General features: G+C 39.9%; 2 protein-coding genes across 5 annotated transcripts in view; one reads left to right on the plus strand and one right to left on the minus strand.

Moving 5' to 3' along the window:
* LOC118409491 (fibrillin-2-like) overlaps nucleotides 1-14,014 on the plus strand; it is a 67,598-nt gene extending 53,584 nt beyond the window's left edge. For 3 of the 4 annotated variants that reach the window (XM_035810546.1, XM_035810544.1, XM_035810543.1), the window contains 25 exons: nucleotides 431-577; nucleotides 871-942; nucleotides 1,574-1,699; nucleotides 1,933-2,061; nucleotides 2,414-2,539; nucleotides 2,933-3,055; nucleotides 3,379-3,504; nucleotides 3,831-3,953; nucleotides 4,472-4,594; nucleotides 4,890-5,036; nucleotides 5,483-5,683; nucleotides 5,932-6,051; nucleotides 6,206-6,328; nucleotides 6,480-6,614; nucleotides 7,033-7,155; nucleotides 7,521-7,670; nucleotides 8,065-8,118; nucleotides 8,302-8,427; nucleotides 8,684-8,803; nucleotides 9,484-9,600; nucleotides 9,960-10,106; nucleotides 10,884-11,003; nucleotides 11,322-11,444; nucleotides 11,783-11,891; nucleotides 12,098-14,014. In XM_035810546.1, the coding sequence (XP_035666439.1) occupies nucleotides 431-577; nucleotides 871-942; nucleotides 1,574-1,699; nucleotides 1,933-2,061; nucleotides 2,414-2,539; nucleotides 2,933-3,055; nucleotides 3,379-3,504; nucleotides 3,831-3,953; nucleotides 4,472-4,594; nucleotides 4,890-5,036; nucleotides 5,483-5,683; nucleotides 5,932-6,051; nucleotides 6,206-6,328; nucleotides 6,480-6,614; nucleotides 7,033-7,155; nucleotides 7,521-7,670; nucleotides 8,065-8,118; nucleotides 8,302-8,427; nucleotides 8,684-8,803; nucleotides 9,484-9,600; nucleotides 9,960-10,106; nucleotides 10,884-11,003; nucleotides 11,322-11,444; nucleotides 11,783-11,891; nucleotides 12,098-12,743 (3,656 nt within the window). In that variant the 3' untranslated portion in view covers nucleotides 12,744-14,014. The remainder of the gene's footprint in view (nucleotides 1-430; nucleotides 578-870; nucleotides 943-1,573; nucleotides 1,700-1,932; nucleotides 2,062-2,413; nucleotides 2,540-2,932; nucleotides 3,056-3,378; nucleotides 3,505-3,830; nucleotides 3,954-4,471; nucleotides 4,595-4,889; nucleotides 5,037-5,482; nucleotides 5,684-5,931; nucleotides 6,052-6,205; nucleotides 6,329-6,479; nucleotides 6,615-7,032; nucleotides 7,156-7,520; nucleotides 7,671-8,064; nucleotides 8,119-8,301; nucleotides 8,428-8,683; nucleotides 8,804-9,483; nucleotides 9,601-9,959; nucleotides 10,107-10,883; nucleotides 11,004-11,321; nucleotides 11,445-11,782; nucleotides 11,892-12,097) is intronic. The other variant, XM_035810545.1, reaches the window with a different exon arrangement.
* A 218-nt stretch (nucleotides 14,015-14,232) lies between these two features.
* Nucleotides 14,233-17,368, minus strand: part of LOC118409495 (isocitrate dehydrogenase [NADP], mitochondrial-like) — a 13,341-nt gene continuing 10,205 nt past the window's right edge. Inside the window, exons 10-11 of the mRNA XM_035810549.1 lie at nucleotides 15,517-15,612; nucleotides 14,233-15,242 (exon numbers count right to left, since the gene is read on the minus strand). Coding sequence (XP_035666442.1) covers nucleotides 15,161-15,242; nucleotides 15,517-15,612 — 178 coding nt within the window. The 3' untranslated portion in view covers nucleotides 14,233-15,160. The remainder of the gene's footprint in view (nucleotides 15,243-15,516; nucleotides 15,613-17,368) is intronic.

Raw genomic sequence — 17,368 nt, forward strand, 5'->3', positions numbered from 1 at the left:
ATGACAAGAAACACATTTTTAACCTTGGTATATTTCTGCTACCAGTTGAGTAAGGACCCAGACCAGGTAACTAAAAATACTGTCCATTTGTTGCTAATGAGTTGAGAGTTAAAGCTACGGGCTGTGTTCATGATGTGATCCTGCCTTAGCCTTAAGGTAGTGTGTATGTGCTTGGCATTCAATGGCCAAGTGGCTGAGGCTAGTGGACTAGATCAAGAGGTCATGGCTTCCATTCCTGGCAATACCTTGTAATAACAATTTTTTTGTGTCCTTGGGAAAGCCAATCTACACTATGTTCCTCACTCCGACCAGGTGTAAAATGGGTAACCTGACTTCAATGGAAGAGGAGAGATGGGCCCTGCTTTCCAATAAGGACCCACTGCCCCTATGGCCTCAAAAAGGTAACTCACTTTTTACCTGTCCTTTCCAGACATGAGGAAGAGTTTCTGTTTTGCCATGGTGAAGGGAGGACGGTGTGAGAACCCCACCAGCTTCAACCTGACGGAGCGGAGCTGCTGCTGCTCAGTGGGGGCCGGCTGGGGAGACCCCTGCATAACCTGCCCTGTGGAGAGGACTGGTAAATCTCTTACCTACATGTTAGTGAATGTAGAGATAGGCAGAAAAGGGGAGGAGCTCTCCTGAAAAAGAGCAGGATTAATTTATCTTTATGGCACAGTACTATGAAGTATAATGAGTGCTTGTACTAAAGAAAGCATCATGATGAAATTATACGTTTCTTGACAAACACATGTATTATATAAACTATAATATAGTATAAGCCTCTTAGTTTTGCCCTTGATATAATGTACCTTTGCATTAAAGCAGAAACATATTTGCAGAATTACCTGACACTGTGATTCTTTTTTTCAGATCCCTTCATAGAACTTTGTGGTTCACCTGATAAGGGTGTAGTGATTGATCCTAATACTGGAGAAGCCATTGGTAAGTATTTGCCAAAGGGCATAACCTTATTTTCTAATCACATACTTGGAACAACCAATCTCAGGACGAAAACCTTTTTGAAGATGTACGTTTGGAACATGTGAGAATGATGTGGGGTTGGCATGTCTCTCTAGTTTGCTCAATGGCAATCACTACAGTTAAAAAATGTGGGGTGGCCACAAGTGTCATCAAAGGTTAGAGATGAGCATGATGTCTGCTTTGAAGGGAGGTGGTAGCAGACTGTCAAAAACATTGACTTGTAAATTAAAACCCAAAGTCTTTAAAGTGGGTAGACTTGAATGAAACCGATCTTTCATTTCTACTGTAGCTGTCCTTCTTGTTTGCTCGTAAATAGAGGTATTCATTGGGTTTTCCTGTCATCCTGCAGTTCTCTTAACCTTAACATGACAGCAAGGTAGGAAACCCAAACATTGCTTGCTTGTCGCGTGGGTGAAAGTTAAAGATAGAAGTGGGTGTATTGTCTGGGGGAAAGGTTTTCCATCAGAATGTTAAGCTTAAACAGACATCATGCAGGGTTTGCTTGTGCAGAATTGGACTGCAGCAGTTGTCTGCTTCTTGCTGTGTATGTCCAATACTTCTGCTAACTATCTCTATGTTTACTATTATACAGACATTGATGAATGTCAGACTATCCCAGACTTGTGCCAGAATGGCATCTGTATCAACAGTGTGGGCAGCTATCGTTGTGAGTGCCCATCAGGCTTCCAGTTCAGCTCAGACTTGCTGATATGTGAAGGTAGGGACATGTTTATTTTGAATTTTGTAGCTTCTTTGATCTTTAGATTACTTTACACGTGAGAAAGTATTTGTGAATTGAATTTGTGTTTTAAAAGATTAAGGTTTGCATTGAAGATATCACAACAAAAACCATGAACTTTAAGCAAAATTTCAACATGTGACGTTACAGTAGTTTCTACATGTATATCCCTGTAGAATTTTCACCCCAGTGAATGCTTGTGTTTTGCACAGACATCAATGAGTGTTTCCTGGGACAGAACCCTTGTGATCCAAGTGCAGTTTGTGTAAACATCCCTGGAAGTGTCAAATGTGGCTGTGATCCGGGCTACAAACTCTTACCCAACCAGATCAGCTGCAGAGGTGAGTTATTTGTTGTCACTAAGTTTTTTTTTACATTATGTGACATTATCAATGTAAATTTTACCTTACTTTGGTCATAGTGGTAAAGGTCAAGTGGAAGGAGAGGGATGGGCCACAGCCTCCAATGCCATGCTATAGATATGGTGGGTTCAGAAGTATAATGGGACTATTACCTTTTTAGCCAAGAGAAGGTTATTTTTTTGGTAGCATTTGTGTGACGCTATGTTTGTGGATGAACACCATAGCTTTGGAATGCCTAAATAGATTGAATAGATATTTGGTATGAGGGTAGATTCCAATCAGACTTCAATATGGTTGGATTTATAACATTAAATAATTTTTCTTTCTCCAGATGTGGATGAATGCACAGAACAACCAGGAATTTGTGGCCAGGGGCGCTGTACTAACTTACTGGGCAGCTACAACTGTTTCTGTGACAACGGGTTCAGGCTGTCAGAAGACAGGTCCACTTGTGAAGGTATGTAATGCTTAATGTAAAGCTTGTGTACACCTTTAGTTGATGAATTTCTTGTTGAAAGCCCACTTACAGATTACCTGAGCCAAGCTAAGGGCTGACTTAAGTATATACAATGTCATGTAGCAGAAGCTATTATTGTTAGTGTCAAGAAACCTACTGTTGGCACTTTGAAAATCAATTTAAAGCAGTTTAAAGGGGTGGGTGCTGTTAATTGATTTTGATGAATTATATTAGATAAAAATGTGATCATTTTGATTGTTCACATGGCTTGACAATCTTGTTCCTCATTGATAGAATGTTCCTCATTGTTGTTAAACAAATCTAGAGCTATACCACATGCAGCTGTACCACACAAAAACACCTCTCTAACTGCAGAATCTGCTGTTGTTTCAGATGTGGATGAATGCGGACGCTTTCCAGGCATGTGTGGGAATGGAACGTGCCAGAATACTCTTGGGTCCTACAACTGCTTCTGTTTTGGAGGATTCAAGCTGACTGATAACAATGACTGCATTGGTATGTGGGATCAGCATTAAAACTAATGGACAAGGAGTTTAGGATATGCATAATGTTTTTTTTGTGTGTGAAATAGAAATTGCAATACTAAAGAGTTGATGTACATTACTTCTTAAAAGATTATACATCAAAACTGACTGTATATGATAATGGAGTATCAAACATTCAGGCATATGTTACAGACTGCTTTGTTGGTATTCTAAGTGTAATACTGGGTGGGGGAATGTAAATGAACGGTATTGCACAACAATGCTGTCCTTGGTGCTGAATGTTGTTCACTTAGAATATGAACAGACAGACACTTGCCTGTTTTTCCTTTGCAGATATTGATGAGTGCTCGGTTCTGAGCTCCATCTGTATGCAGGGATTCTGCCAGAATGTTCCTGGTGGTTTTAACTGTATCTGTGACCTGGGATTCGAACAAAGTCCAGATGGCAGGAACTGTATTGGTAAGATCAAGAAAGAATTGAATACACTATCCATTCATTGCAATTATCATAAGTGGTCAGTATATGGAGTGTTTATGAGAAAATGCAGCCTTCTAACTGGTCGATGTCATCTGGCTATATGATGATCATAGCTATATAAATTGACTAACCTTAAAATTGATTAACCTTAACTACTTGACTTGACTATACACTAGGAGTACAAGATTGTGGATGCCATAAATAGACTTCATGTATCTAGCAACGTCCTTGATGTCTTATATATCAGTTATAAATGCAGTGCAGCATTCTCCAAGTTGACATGATGTTCTTTCCTTCACTGCCTACAGATATTGATGAATGCAGAGTGCCAGGTACATGTGGGTCTGGTACATGTAGGAACACAGATGGGTCCTTCTACTGTGAGTGCTACGATGGGTACAGGATCAACCCCAGGGGAGACTTCTGTGAAGGTAGTGATGGATGTGAAAAAGCCTATAGACAGAACACGCATACATAATGAAGATATTCCATCAGACTCTGTAGTTACCAAATTTCGTGTCAGAAGAAATATGCAATGGAGAAAATTCTGATGCAGGATTTGACCATGATGAATTCTGTTGTATCTACAACACAACAACTCCTGTAGATACCTGATCACATACCTGATCATATTGCAACTGATGAGGTATCATTCTTCTCATTGACAAGGGTTAAAGGTGATTCCTTTGCGAAAGATTATTAATAAATACAAACAAATCACCAGGCAGGCTGCTTACCTGGAGCATGTTATGTTCTGGGACAGTGCTCCTGTAGATCTAAAAAGTCTTTAAAATCATTTTCTAAAATTAAGCACACACAGACAAATATAGGAGTTATTGTATGCATATCAAGTACATCCGTATGAATTAAGAAATTGTCTTATTTTCGTTTAAGATGAAAATTTAACAAATTGTGACAATATCAAGTTATCTATGAAATATTTCCTCAGACATTAATGAATGTGAGCTGCCTGGTAGATGTCAGAATGGAGAGTGCCAAAACTATGATGGAGGTTTCCAGTGCACCTGTCCTGATGGCTTCCAACTGGATGATGATGGCAACAAGTGCATGGGTGTGTATTTTCATCTTCTACTTTTATGGGCAGCCTTCATTTTTGTCCAAATGGGTACAATATAGAAATATGATGAAAATGAATTAAGCATAGCATTCCATAAGAGCCTTTTCTTGTGTTTTATTAGTTTTGATAGTTGTAACATTGACCTTTTCCCGTTTTGATTTTTCAGTTCGTGTACCTACAAATGTAATGTACACAATTGCATTGGTTGGCATGCCAACTCTAGAAAAGAAGATCAGGTCCTTTCTATATATGAATGGTATGTGGAAAATTATGCTTCTTTTCTTCTCAGATATGAGGGAAAGCTACTGCTTCAACAAGTTTGAAGCCAGCCAGTGCAGAACCCCCCGTGCCATGAACACCACCAAGATGAAATGCTGCTGCAGCATGGGTGCCGGCTGGGGCGATCCCTGTGAGGTGTGTCCTGACAAGGAGGATGGTAGGACTTTTATTGAATCAATTTCATTCATATATGACAATGAGAGAACTCGGAGTCTATTTTTCCAATTCTGTCCAAGATAATTCCCTAGTTTTTGCTAATTAGATAGCACAGAAAAAATCACATTCTTTTGGTAATTATATAAACCATGTTTCAGACTTACATTTACAGCTGAAGAAAGAAGGGTCAGTGTAATTTTTGTAAATTACCACATTATATTTTTGTACTTGTGACGTTACTTCTGTTACAATGTATATCACAATGACCTGCACTTGTAATAACATAAATGTACAATTAAGTCTTTCATTCATGAACTGACCTTCCAATTCATCTATTCATTCAAATCAGAGATGGTTTGCATGGATGAGGTATCAGAGAAAGTTAAGCTTAATGCAAGGTCAACTTGTTTTTAGATTTATAAATGATGTGTTTTATATTGCCTGTAGATCCTGAAGGCTTCAGTGTCCTGTGTCCTGGTGGAGCTGGCTTTGAAGTTAATGGAGGAAACCTTCTCGTGGACATCAACGAATGTGGCATTGACCCACTCAATATCTGTAATGGTGGGACATGTGTCAACACTGACGGGTCCTTCAGGTGTCAGTGTACGCCAGGCTACCTACTGGACGATACAGGACTCAACTGTATCGGTAAGTATAGCACTTTGGTGAGCACTGCACCCACATGCATGTACATGTATGTATGTTATATGTATGTTGAGAAACAAACAAGGTCATGTTCATACAACATAATTTATGGTTATTGACATTTGAAGTACATGTTGCTTTTTGCCAGTTTTCATGCAGTATTTGCTACTATATATCATAACGAAAAACATGAGGTTGATTGAAAATTAGGTTTAAGTGTTACAGATGAATGATTTGTTATTGTATTACAGATGCTGATGAGTGTGCAATTGGAAACCCATGTGGGAATGGTACCTGCACCAATGTTATTGGTGGCTTTGAGTGTGACTGCTTTGGTGGCTTTGAGCCGGGTCCTATGATGATGTGTGTAGGTGAGTGTTTAAATTTGTCTCCATTTGCAATATATTTAATATATGAAGTTGTTCTGAAGAAAGCCATACATGAAGAGTTAAAAATGTGTGTTGTAAGTCTACCATGGAAAATGTTGAGTAAAACTTTTTTGAGTCTGTTTTTTGTACTTTTCAGATGTGGATGAGTGTGCCTATGATGGGACTCTGTGTGCCTTCCGTTGTCTGAACGTACCAGGGTCATACAAGTGCACATGTCCAAGGGGATTCACTCTGACTGCTGATGGCAAGCACTGCAGAGGTATGACATATTTACCTTTGGAACTTGTTATGCGAGTGAGCGAGTGACAGAGAGTCTTGTGTGGGACCATTTTTAGAAATAAGCAACACTACAGTAATATCTATTACCTGTATTTAGGATTGTTACCTTCTGTTGTTCCTGTCTTGTTCAGATCTTGATGAGTGTTCAAGCCCAGCCCTGAATGACTGTCCGCCCACTTTGAGGTGTAAGAACTTTGTTGGGACGTACCAGTGTCTGTGCCCAGAAGGATACACCAAAGTGGGCATCACATCAGATGTTTGCGTGGGTACGTACCTGCTTGTAGGATCTCAAATATATGACAGGTAGATTACAGGTAGATTAGTCTGCCAACAATTAGAATGGCTGTGGTGCAACAAATATATTCTACATAATCTCCTATCCTTGATTTTAAGGTTTAAACTAAACTGAATAGTGTGAGTGAGTGAAAGTAACGTTTTACTGAATGTAGTATTAATTGATATCTACATTATTTTCTGACTCTGCGGTTTTAACGTTAAAAATCAAACCAGATTATGAATAGTTCCACTATTTATAAAGTGAGTGAGTGGAAATTATGCTTAATATCTTTTTGCTGACATACCTAGATGTTGCCTGTTAGAGCATGTAAATGATAGGTTGAGTTTGTGCTCAACAACATTTCACACTCAGGTGACATTCAACATCCTGTTCAATGATCCCCACAGATATTGATGAATGCACTCTTGGAGGGAAGTGTGAGAATGGCGTCTGTGTCAACACCAGGGGTGGGTTCAGGTGTGACTGTTTCGATGGCTACGAAGTTTCTCTGGATGGGAAACAGTGCTATGGTGAGACAAACATTCTCTTGTTATTTCCTACAATAATGATTTGAGCAACGTTGCCATATTAAGTCAAAATTGCTCAAGAAGACCACTTGGGGGAAATAAAATCACTTAACAGACAGGATTTGTAATGTTTGTGTCAATAGGAATAAATTTTCAAAGGGACCACCAAAAAGTGTACCAGGTCCTGCAAAAAGTGGGGACAAATTACCATGGTACTTATGTATAAAGGTGGTACTTGTTCAGGTTTGGTTGTATTTTTGTAACAAGATACCCATATGCTGTCTTTCCTCTGCTAAGTATACATTGTATGCTAAGGTTTATGTCAGTATTTCAAACAGCCAATGATTTACTGCCTTCGTTTATCCCAGACCGCCGGCAGGGCTACTGCTACACCAGCCGTAGTCGATTGTGTATTAGGGAGTTCCAGGGCCCAGAGACGGTCACCAAGGCAGAGTGTTGCTGTGATGGAGGTGGTGCCTGGGGCAGTGACTGTGAAGCTTGTCCGCGCAAGGGTTCTGGTCAGTAGATTCCCTTGGTGAATGGGTGTGAACTTAGTAAAAGGATGCATTGGTCTTGTCAAGTAGATATACTTGGCACAATGTATGTCTCGTAGAATCTGACTGATAAACAAGTTCACCATCACAACGTTACAACAGTCCTCTGACTCCGACTGTGATGATATGAAGTTGGATTCTTGATATTGTATATACTTTTACTTACTAATGGCATTTCGTATTATTCCATACAACAAAGGGTACAAATGATAAACATGCAATGCTTTTAGATGTCCTTTTGATACATATGAAGTTTTACATTACTGTACCAGCTGAGCTATTTCTTTGATAGTCTAAGGTAGTACTGTACTGTTTCCAAATAAAACAATAAACAATACTTTTCTCCATGCTGTTTCAGTTGACTTCAGCAACACCTGCCCACATGGTCCTGGCTTCACCCCTGATGGTCAAGGTGAAGTTTGCATTGTTTGTATAACACCAGTATGCTTATTAATGTTGTTGAAATTAATTCATTAAGAGACAGTTTGTAATTTATACTGTGCTAGTTGAAAGATGCACAACTTTAAGAATAAACGTGTTAATACTTAAATCAATACACATTCTCACATGGCTGACTTTTATTTCCTCCTTTCAGACATCGATGAATGTAAGGTTCGACCAAACCTGTGTGAGAATGGGGAATGTGTCAACACCTTGGGATCCTACAAGTGCATGTGTGAAGAGGGCTTTGTTGAAGACTTCAGCGGACAAAAATGTGTAGGTCAGTATGGTACAAACTTATTCATCTATAATATCTTGATATAATGAATCAGATGTACAATGTTGATATATGATTTAAAAATTTAAAACTTTTAAGACAAAGATACAAAACACACAAAGCATGAAAGATGTGTTCTTTATCTATGAAATCTATGTACAAATGTGTACAATTTTGGTTCCTCAGTGTTCACAGTCTCTAGCTTAAAGTGGGTTTGAGCTTTAATCCTTGTCTGTAACTTTGCATGTCCTCCTTACAGATGTGGATGAGTGTGAGGAGGACAAACCTTGTTCCTTCACCTGTAAGAACACAGAGGGCAGCTATCTTTGCACGTGTCCCAAAGGCTATATCCTGAATGCAGATGGCAAGACTTGTCAAGGTTAGAGACTGATTTTGGTAAACCCAAAGATGCCTCACAATCTTTTAATGTATTGGCTACATTTTATGAGAAAATTGACAAGAAAACATACTTGAATGATGGTGAGAAATGTGCCCTATATCACTTAATGTTGGCCTTACCTGTATTTCTTTACATTGGAACTGGAAATTGGGTATCAGTCTTCTTTCTGTACATTGATTTGTTCCCTTTGAAAAGTCAGGTTGGGCAAAATGAATGTCAATTGATACATGTACATGTGGAGATGGAATCAAATTTAAAGGGAAGACTGGGGTTAAACATGTATAAGGGCCAATGTCACTGGGTGTTGTAAATTCAACTGCAACATGGTTTGGGGACAAACTATAGTTCTTTACTAGTAACATTTGGTATGTTTTCATCAAACCTAGGACCAAGTTGTAACATCAGCTTTTATCTTTACCAAGGAGGTAATATGTTTTGGGTGTGGATCTGACAGCATAACATGAGAAGTAGTGGATTATACTTATGATACTTGATATGCTTTGGAAAAATGTTGGTCAAGATAGATAAGACCTTCAAGCTGCTTTTGATATCTTGTGTTGTGGACATGCTATGCTTGTAAATTTTGAATGGTAGATCTGGATACTTTTTTTCATTATTTCTTGTTGTTCATGATATGGCCATACATGTGTAATACTCAGATCTTGATGAGTGTGACGCAAAGGGAGACAACTGTCAGTACATCTGTGTGAACCTAGTGGGAGGTTTCACCTGCCAGTGCCCACCTGGCTTCAACCAGATTCATCTCACCTGTGTGGGTAAGGGACAACATCAAATTTTACTACATTGTACAGGAAGCTATAAAAAATAACATGATCACTACAGTTGATTATTGACAATAGAAGTTGGATTAACTGAATATTGCTGGCTGCATAGTACAGTTCTGTACTGTACATGTAATTGCAAGATCCAATTTGACGCAATGCAGTGATTTATTGATTGATCATATAATCTCTTTAAGTACATAGCAGCACTAAAGGGCATTGAATTACATTGTACATACCTAGGTTAAAACCTAACCCGGTATCACCTTACAAATAAGACAATCACATTAATTACATTCAAATAGAAGTTTTTAATCACTATAACCATATGTCGATACCTTATTGTACCCCAGATGTGAACGAGTGTAATGCCCAGGCTGGTGTGTGTGGAGTTAACGGGCAGTGCCAGAACATGGAGGGCTCGTACCAGTGCCAGTGTTCACAGGGCTTCAATCTCGACCCAGACACACAACAATGTCAGGGTATGTCCGTGGCAGCAAGTGAGTAAGGCTAACTGCATGAGTCGCAGTGCTTCCCCATTTTGCATAACACAAACACACACCTTATGTTGTTTTTGTTCAACTCATGAATATACTTACCCTATATGTTTTTCCTTTTTGTTGAAACCCTGCTGTAGTATATGTTCATGATGCATAATGACAAAAGTACTAGATATTCAGTGTTGTTGTAATGTCATGGTTTGTGTCCAAAGTGAATAACAAAAAACTGTTGAATTCAGTCAGTATGACATCATGCTTTTAGCAAGATGCAAACAAAACTTTTCAATATAAAGATGCAGTACACTGGCTAAGGCCTGAGTGAAGGAAAGATCAACTGTAGAACATACTCAGTTGGTATTGAATTGAATTGAAAACTTTCCTGTCAACATTCGTGTAATTATAGGTGTGTCCCACAGTGAATGTTTAACATTTGAACACCATCAAGTTTTTAGTCTTTGTATCTGCATCTTGGATGAACAGATGCCTACTGCATATGTGATATGCTAACTGAAAAGGCCTAACTTCTAATTGGCTCTGTTACTATTTTGTTGCACTGACATTGGACAGAATTGCATATCCTTGTGTTCTGTTCAGAGTAACACTCACTGTGCATTTGTTATGTAATTAACTGTAATGGGTGGTGTAAATAACACCTGCTCCATCGCTCCCACAAGGGGAGGGCAGAAGGTCCATGGGATGTTTCTGTGTGCATCCTTTTGGCCTTCCTCTTCCTTCTGAATTGTTTTGATGACCCTGAACCTTGATGTTTTATTTCAGATGTGAATGAGTGTGATGGCACCCACAGGTGCCAGTCTGGGTGCCAGAACACGGTGGGTGGTTTCCGCTGTGGTTGTCCACCTGGATTTGTACAGCATTACTACTGGAACCAGTGTGTTGGTGAGAGTTGCTACTTTTCTGTTTATTTGGCAGTAGACCTGTCCCAATCGTCCATCACAATTATACTGGTTCAACCAATGAAAGAGTGGCTGCATGTCTGTCAGATATTTTTAGTATATGTTTATTTTGCATTTCTCTGTTTTGATGGAGGTGAGGGGGATTGGTCTCTTACACCATTCCTTCATTTTTGTCTCTTACTGCTCACACAGAGTAAATAGATAAATCTTGAAAGTTTGAGTATAAGCCCTTTACAAAAACTGTTTTACATTGATGTGTACTGTAATATATGATATCCTGTAAAATGTTGATTAATTCCAGATGACAATGAATGTGTGAATGGAAACACCTGTGGCGGGGCCACCTGTTACAACACTGTGGGCAGCTTCAAGTGTGCCTGTCCATCTGGCTACAACTTTGACCAGTCATCAGGAGGCTGCAGAGGTCGGTGGCTTGCTTACTAGCTTTACTGTATTGAGTCAGTGTGGTTCCCCATACATCCTTGTCCCTCATTGCCTGGATCATGTTGTCTACTTACTGTGTACATTGTACATGTAATACGTGTTTATTATGGTACCAAGAAGGCTTCTTTTATATTAAATGAATACAGAATGATAATGCATTGTATGTTGGTTTGTTGCCATGATACCATTGCAAGTTATCATTTGGTTCAAAATTCTAAGATTCGTATTTTCAAGAACACTACTCGATGTCAAGTACTTGTTTGTCAGGAGCATCCTTTCTTCTATTGATACTTATTTCTTTTGCCTTGAACATTGTAGATATCAATGAGTGTGGTTCTCCCAGCAACCCCTGCTCGTTTGGTTGCTCCAACACTGATGGAGGGTACAGTTGTGGCTGTCCACCAGGGTACTTCCGCATTGGACAGGGGTAAGGCTAACTTCAAGATTGGCAGAGAAATAGGCCTTCAACAATGTTCAACATTATAGTTGATATTACTTTGCATGCATGTACATTTACCAGCATAAGATACTGTCATTTTTTTAATACATGTGTCTATATGACAGTGTATATACTCTTTGGTCTAACAAAAGAATGTTATGTCTTAAATTTACTGGTCAAACACTGTTTTTCAGGCATTGTGTGTCCACTCTTGGGATCGGGCCTGTTGGCGGGCCTGGCAAGAGCATAGACAGCGGTTCAAATTCCGACACATGCTATGAGTGCAATCTCAACAACGTGGAGCATCAAAGAAGAAAGAGAGCTGTCAACGGCTCAGAAGAGATTGTTGTAGATGATGGGGATGACAGTGAGGAGGCTACAGATTCCCCTGACACAGAGGAGCCCGACAAGAACATGATCATCGAGGACCAGCCTGCCAAGGATGTGAACAATGTTGACACCAACAAAGATGCCATGCTGGAAGATGCCGAGACCAAAAAGGTTGTGGATGGAGTCCAAACTCCCATCACACTCCGTGTCAAGCTACACAATGCCCACCCGAAGAGGCGGTTGTTGAAGATCCAGCCTGCCTTAGACTACCTGGTAGGTCGAGCCCATTACAAGATTGTAGATGGGAACAATGAAGGGCTGTTCACGATAGTGGAAGGTCGCAAAGTCAGCTCCTTGCAGTTTGCCAGAGAGCTGGATACATCAGGCGTTTACAACCTACAGATTGCTGAGTACATTGATGGGCAAACAAAAGAGGAGAATGAAGCTGTAGAGGAGTTGGAACGTGAAAAACCTTTGTTCATGAGGGTCACAGTTCTCATTCTCCAATAATGTACATGTTCGCATAGTAGGGCTATCTCTGTGCCATTTGTAAATCCTTTTGGTATTGGACACAAGAAAATGAACATCGTTCCATCCTATCTCTGCAAAGTCTATTATTCTCATCATGAGAGTTTGTAATTTTGAAATGAAGTATTGATATGAGTAGGAAGTGTGCAAAGTCCAAACTATAAAAAATATGTATGTTCTAACTGAGAATTGTGGATTGTGTTAGCCGGTGTATCCCAAAGAAATGCAGTACCAGTCAAACAAATTTCCTGGACAAAACCTTTGTTATATCTACTTTACTTAATACAGTCTTTTTGTACACTGCAGGAAAAAAAAAGATATAAAAAAAGGACAAAAAATATGCAATTTTCTGTACTCTCTTAGAGGCATAAAATGTTAACGTATTTTATAAGCCAACAAACTGAGTTTGTACTACCACGTGAATTAGTTATTTCTTGTATTGTCGGCATAGCTAATAGTGATGAGTTTTGAGAGAATTAAGAGGAAAGAACTATGATATACCTTCTTTGGAGATTCATGTACATGTAACCTACATAGTAATGAACATTGTGCATCATACCAATGTGTATAAAGCTGTGATCATTATCTCTCAAGTAACACAATTTAAGGCCAATGTTTCAACAAGATACTATAGGCCATTTTTTTTTCTTTACTGAATATACAATCAAGTAGCTTTTCTAAGTTTAAATACGCTGCTAAGTGTTGTCAGTAGTATGGCAGGGCATTGAATCACACAAGTAATTATGTTACATTTATTTGCACATCTGGCTTCCAAGGTAGAAAACCTAACAAATACTTGAAATCGTTCCTTTTCAAAAGTTATCTGTAGATGATATTTGTATGTAAGCAAATAAGGGTGCTTACAAATTATAACCAACTGCATAAGTTGAATGAAAACCTTTTTGAATGTAAAAAGGTTGTTATAGTCTTTACCGGTGAACTTTGCCTCGTCATATCAGCATTCACTTGACCATTCTATGTCACTCATAGAAAGATGCTTTATTCATGAAGTAAAAAGGAGTCATTGTAGACTTCCCTAAAAAAAGTTGACCCAATTTACCATGGTGCTATTCACACCCTTCGGAATGAAATTGTAGATAATAGTCAGAGGCAGACAGATTGATTCAAATGCTCTGTTGGTGGACCAAGAAAATGTTTTGAGTGCACTTATGTGAGGGGCAGCTGAATGTCTAATGGTTTCCAAGGATAGTCATTCCATAAGCAAATAAAGATGTATGCAATTTCTGCCTTCAGATGGTTTGTTGTGTTGCTAAGCCTGACATTGCATTGCTATAGGTGCTTCCGTGAGGAGCCACTAGTCTAGTGCAACCCAAGACGTTGTTCTTATATACAATTATTTATGAAATACATGTTTAAAAAAATAAGTGTAAAACTATTAAATGCAGTGTTAAATACACAGGATGTATGCAAAGTTAACTCTATTTAGCAAAAGTGATGGCTACACAACATGCACACTCAAGACTCCTTTATTGGGCAAACAAGTCATGTGGCACAAAGTAAGAAGTAAGTAGGAGGTAGTCAGACATTTCATTCCTCACTTTTCATAACAGAACAATTCATGCTGGGGTTAAGCCTCACACCAAGTGAGTAGATGTACATGTCTTTCATTCTGGTAATGACAGCTTATGCTCTTTATCTGCACATGCAGGAAACTGTGATGATGACCCAGTGCCTTGTGGAGTTGACATTGGTGGGGTTTGACAAGTCTCAAACTTAAATTATTGACATTTGCTACTACATTGTACCTCCAAGATCTGACTCACCTGCTATGGGCTGCAGGTTGGTCAAAAGCTTGAAGGTGACTCCCTGAAATTACAATGCAGACCAGTTTTAAGCATGCTCATTGGTAGCTTCTAGCAGGCAAAGCCATGGTGGATGTGCAGGATTTGGGCACCAAAGAAAGATTAATCAAGGAGGCATGAAAATAGCAAGGCTTGACATGAATCAGTACTCAGTTGTGGAACCTAGAGAACTTTAACTGTCATGACAGTAAGAATGTAGATTACCACTGGTACATGTATAACACACACAGTCAACATACATACATATGTATTTTAAATTTTCACAGCAATTCTTTAGCACTCTTATTTTCATCCCTACTTGTTTTTGAATCCACAATTTCTTGTTCTACACTTTGACATGGCAACTTTGGTGATACAGAAGCAAGGCAATAATTTAGTATCAACACCAATTTTCTTTTCTATTGCTTTACTTTCAAATACATTACAGGTTTAGCTAGTTGAGTTGTGGCAGTATATAGTACAGAACTTGAAGTTAGACTTCCCCCAAAATAGTATACACTGCATACAACACACATGGTTCTGCACTTCAGTCCCTCATGACATGAACTGTCCCACATGGACACTGGTTGGTTCAGTCTAGTTGCCCATCTTCCTCTTCAGTTCTTCCTCAATGGCCTCCAGGAAGTCCATAGTGTATAGGTACTGGCCTGGCTTCACACTGCAGGGAAGTAGTGAAACCAGACACATATCAATTGTTTTTCATGCAGCAGTTTGGTATTCAGGTACATCAGTACAAGAACATCTCTGTCTACTAAGTCACAGACTTGGTTTTGCAATAGAGGGTAACAGGTTTTGCAGAATTTGTAAGTTTGTAGTTGACATATTTCTGTGGTATAGATTCTGAAAGAGGAACAAAAACCACAGTGAACATTTCAAGATTTACACAGTACATTTGTACTACATGAAGCTGTTATCGTGTCAATTTGACTTACTTGGCCATGCCTCCATAGACACATCCTGCCAAGTCCTTGGTCATCTTCCCAGAATCCACGGTGTCAACACAGGCTTGCTCAAGGGTCTGACAGAACCTACAACACAAAATGAGAGACTATTACAAAACTAAACTCACAGAACAGCATAGAAGAACCTGCTTATATCATGACGAGATGTATACTGCCAAAGGAAACACATTTGACCACCCATTGACATCCAGTGCTGAGTTCATCAACAAAGCTCCAAACAAGGACCTGTTAATGTTATCTTACACAGAGAAGTTGACTAGTTCCACACGATGGAGGTGAAGTAACACAATTTTCAAGCAAGCTTCTCAGCAAACCCCTGGACATAGCAGAGCATTTCGCAAAGTTCTATGACACCAAGGTTGCCAACCTTCGCTCTGGTATGAGCAACACAGCCGGTGATGAAACATACGCAAACCTCGGGCAGGAGGCCTTCGTGTTAAAGTCAGTCACAGTAAGGGACGTGCACAAGATTCTGTCAAGACTTCCGGATGGTAAAACCCCAGGATGCGACGGAATAGACAACAAACTCCTGAGGATTTCTTCAGACATCATAGCAGAACCACTGACTTACATAATCAATTTGTCTTTTGCAACAGGAACTTTCCCAGCAAAATGGAAGCATGCCAAGGTGATACCGCTTCTGAAAGACAGCAGTAAACCACTGTCCGGACAAAACTCTCGCCCTGTAAGTCTCCTTCCAACTTGTGGCAAGGTATGCGAGATTGTTGCCAGTGAACAGATCGTCTCATACTTCTCCCGTTCAGGTCATCAATCAGAAGCACAACACGCGTACCGTAAACTCCACTCTACAGAAACAGTCCTTCTGAAGATGACAGATGAGTGGCTGGACAGTATGGACAAAGGACTGATGACCTCGGTAGTGTTGCTGGACTACAGTGCGGCGTTTGACTTAGTAGACCACGTCCATCTTCAGAAGAAACTCGAAATGTACGGTTTCTCAGAGGAAGCGTTGTCTTGGATCATGTCATACTTGTCAAACCGCAAGTGGCAGGTCTATGCAAACGGGGCATACAGTCAGAGCCGAGTGTTACAATGCGGGGTGCCGCAGGGAAGTTGTTTGGGACCACAACTGTACAGTATTTACGTCAATGACATGTCCAGTACAGTAGAGAATGGGGAACTGGACCAGTATGCTGACGACAGTACAGTACATGCAGCAGGACGCACTGTACAGGACATAAGAACAAAGACTCTGGTGGATTTAGAATGTGTAGCTAAATGGTCGGACCACAACATGCTTAAACTGAACAACGGCAAGACAAAGGCCATGCTGGTTGGGACGTCTAAGAAGACAAGAGTCGCACCTCCACTTCAGTTGGAACTCAGGGGGCAGAGTTTACAACAAGTACCCACGGTCAAGCTTTTGGGAGTGCATGTCGACCAAGACCTCACATTCGACAATCACGTCGACCATGTTGTAAAGAACTGTAATAGAAGCATGGCGCAAGTGAACAGGGTGGGGAAATTACTTCCGCGCAGACTGAGGATAAAACTGATTCAGGCCCTTGTACTAACACATCTAGACTACTGCAGTTCGGTGTGGGCAAGTACGTCTAAGAAGAACATAAACCGGCTACAGGTCGTGCAGAACAGAGCGGCCAGGATCGCCCTCGGTTGCCACAGGTACACAAGCAGGGACGCTTTGCTGCAGACGCTAGGATGGCTGTCCGTGGAAGACAGAATCCAGCAGAAAAGTGTAGTGACTTTTCGTAAGATGATGAAAAACAAACAACCAGTCTCTCTGTATAAAAAGGTCAAAATGCAGTCCCATGGATATCAAACACGCTCATCAAAATCCCAA

Source organism: Branchiostoma floridae, chromosome 2, assembly GCF_000003815.2.
Source record: "Branchiostoma floridae strain S238N-H82 chromosome 2, Bfl_VNyyK, whole genome shotgun sequence".
Classification (NCBI taxonomy): Eukaryota; Metazoa; Chordata; class Leptocardii; order Amphioxiformes; family Branchiostomatidae; genus Branchiostoma; species Branchiostoma floridae.